At 33.8% G+C, this 3111-nt stretch overlaps 1 protein-coding gene across 1 annotated transcript; it reads right to left on the minus strand.

The window, feature by feature from the left end:
* Window positions 1–595: 595 nt before the first annotated feature.
* On the minus strand, window positions 596–2625 carry LOC133685487 (uncharacterized protein At5g23160-like). The gene is made up of 2 exons (XM_062106906.1): window positions 2090–2625; window positions 596–1413 (listed from the first exon to the last, which is right to left on the minus strand). The coding sequence occupies exons 1-2, from the start codon at window positions 2417–2419 to the stop codon at window positions 871–873; spliced, it is 873 nt and encodes a 290-aa protein (XP_061962890.1). The 5' UTR covers window positions 2420–2625; the 3' UTR covers window positions 596–870.
* Between the last annotated feature and the right edge of the window lie 486 nt (window positions 2626–3111).

Below are 3111 nucleotides of genomic sequence, written 5' to 3' on the forward strand. Positions count from 1 at the left end.
GTTTTGATAATTCAAATAGATTTAAGTGTGATTTTTATTTTATATTGTTTTTCTATTAATTTATTTTCTATTATTTAAATTATTATTTTAACCAATAACTTTGCAACTTGGTTTTTTTAACTGATCTTTTTTTTACTTAAAAAAAATTTTATTCGACCCCAACAAAACACGGACAACATATCCATTAAAGTTTAAACTCGATATACCAACAAGTGGATTAATCCTCCCAATTTGGGAAAAATCATCCGAGCATATTGTTTTTTAAAAAGTTGCGATATTTACTGACATCATCATAATGCTGTAACAGATCACTAACTTGGTGGCATTGATTAATCTTTGACTTCGAATTTTGGATTGTTCTATCAGATTAGCAGTGAGGTGCCAAGTAGTGCAATGTTAGGTAATGAGAAGTGTGGCATGCTTGTAGATTGGTAATGAGAAAAATCTTGAACTTTTTTACTCAAGACATCGATCATCCCCATGATGCTAGCCGAAGGAGACAGACAAAAGAAAGTGTACCGAATCGTTGCCATGAACAATGCATACGTATATATAGAAGATAATCATGGAAAGTTATCAAACTCTACATGTAATCTTAATTAGAAACATTAATGTATTTTCAGTTTCTTTGAAAAATATTTTATTATGCCGTATGTTTACACACCACAAATGAAAAAAAAAAAACAAATACAAAATCACGAGACCCTCCATAGCTAGCATTCTCGAGGCCAGCTTCATTTCATCAAAAATGTTTTTTTAAAAAAATATCCTGAATATTCTCTATGCACACACAAGGCAGCTATATGAAACCTCAAAAATTATTTAAATCCACTGCTAGCTCTATTAATTTCTGCTTGTCAAATTAAAGGGTTAAAGAACATGATTACGGCTCCTTTCCAGGAACCCCTCCATAATAATCATCTTCTTGTACTCTTTGGAATCAATCCCTTCATAATCAAATATCTTTTGCGATAAGTTATTCCTGGCTTTCGAACAACGAGGCACCAAGAAAAGCCATGTCGAGGTGCATAATATAGCACATACCTTGCCCCATAAGACCAAGACCATGAGACTTACAAGAACCAAACACAGACCGATAGTAGAAGTATGCCCTTTTCCATTCCCTTGCATATTGTCCTGCTTCAGTTTAAATTCGGATGAATTTGATCGAAATGACCGGCTTGTATCAGAAAATGACCTTGAATTTAAAGAAAGCGATGAAGAACTCGAGGACCATAAAGAAGAATGTGAAGAGCCAGTCATGTTGCTGTTGGAGATTTTTATCCCATCATCTTTCTTGGCAAATTCTTTATTCTTGGAATCTACTGAGTTTTTTTCTGGGTTTGATTCTTTCTCAACCTTTTCTGACTGTTTCAACTTTTGCAGAAGTTTCCTTTTCTTATTCTTCTTGGCCTGTCGAAGAAATCAATAAAGTACCCAGAAATCAGTATCGTGAGACACATGGAAGCAAACAGTGGAGAATTATCTCAAGATAACATGTAGTAGATCTTTTGTCATTAAGTTACACAGTTATATTGGGAAACTGTTTGATTGAAATAAAAAATTGAATTGTTGGACTTTTCATTGATCAATCGTGTAGTTTAGACCCAACAGCAGGTCAAAAGAATAGAGCATCGATTCTAAGACCATGTAGCAGAAAAGCAAACAGATTTAGTCCAGAGAAATTCAATATAAATATTGTCCATCAATAGTTTCATCATTACAATTATGATTAAAAAAAAAAAACTTGAATGGATCAAATCGGGCGGCCAAAACCAGAGAGATAGTAATGCTATAAAAAGCAAGAGTCGGGAAGACCGAACGTACAATAATATTCAAAATTCAAAGAATAAATTTTAATGGAAAAAACAGGACCAGAACTTGAACTTCTGAATATGGTGACGAAAATAAGCCGGAAAACAAGAAGCAAAACCAAACAATTCGTTGATCGAACAACAAATAACACACACCAATTACCGAATAACGAATAAGACTGTGTGTGAAATTAAAGATAACGAATCAAACATCATCGTTAAAAACAGGGGAAAAGCTATAACAAAAGTCAAAGTCATTGGAAGAAGATACTTACCAGTGATGTCTCGAACAAAATTGCCTTCAATAAGCGAGAAATATTCTTCTTGTGACCTTTCTTTTCCGGGTAAGCAGTTGATTCCTTGCTTGAAGATGGTAGGTTGGTGGGAAATATCTGAGGGAAAACTTCTCCGTCTTTGATCTCCAACTTGACACACTTAAGAACTGGATCTCCACCGCCATAGTGGTCCCCTCCCTCTTCAAGGCCTTGTCGCTCTAGACCGTCCATAACCACTGGTCTAAAACACAACAAGAACTTGTTTTTGTTCTTGTTTTTTCTGTTTTGGTCAGTGTTGCTGTTGGTTTTTTTGGTCTTGGTCGACTGCATGGGGGGTGTTATTAGATAAAAGATTGCGGTGTTGTTAGTTACAGATTTTTTATGTGTGCATGCGGGGATTTAGGTGGTATTTGTGGGGAGAGAAAACTGTGGAGAAAATCCGAGAAAACGAGGGAAAGTGTGCGTCTTTTGTTAAGAAGAAGGTGGCGTTTGGGTAGTTTACCGAGGGCCGTTAGTCTCGCGCTTTGTATGCTCCGTTTAGATTACGACAAATACTACAAGGAAGTATAAAATTTAGGGAAATTGCTCAAAAAGGAAGGGTCTTCTTGGTGTTATATATCCACGTAGGATTCAACTATTTATAGCCGATCACTCGTTCTCCTCCAAGGCTTCATCAATCCATACAAGTTAGATGTGTTGTTTGAAGTTGTGTTTAAAATAGAATTTTTTAAATTTTATTTTTATCTTTTATGTTTTTAAATGGTTTTGATGTATTAATATCAAAAATAATATTTAAAAAATAAAAAAAATATTTTAATATATTTTTTTAAATAAAAAATATTTTGAAAAACAATTTCTTAAAAAACTATAAAATTAAATTTAACCACAATTGATTGCAATAATGCAAGTAATTTTATTTATTTTTTCACTGAATTGGCTAGTATTCACAGCCATTTTCAAGAGCCTTCCAATTACCAAATCACTACCAATTAGATCTAGTTAATTAGAACTAGAGGAGAAAA

The sequence above is a fragment of the Populus nigra genome, chromosome 1, assembly GCF_951802175.1.
Source record: "Populus nigra chromosome 1, ddPopNigr1.1, whole genome shotgun sequence".
Lineage (NCBI taxonomy): Eukaryota > Viridiplantae > Streptophyta > Magnoliopsida > Malpighiales > Salicaceae > Populus > Populus nigra.

Bases quoted from the DNA above. Each gene is read 5' to 3' on its own strand.
- LOC133685487 (XM_062106906.1), bottom strand. From the start codon at position 2,419: ATGCAGTCGACCAAGACCAAAAAAACCAACAGCAACACTGACCAAAAC. The intron at 1,414-2,089 runs GTAAGTATCTTC...TTTCTTCGACAG, and splicing joins TTTTGTTCGAGACATCACTG to GCCAAGAAGAATAAGAAAAG.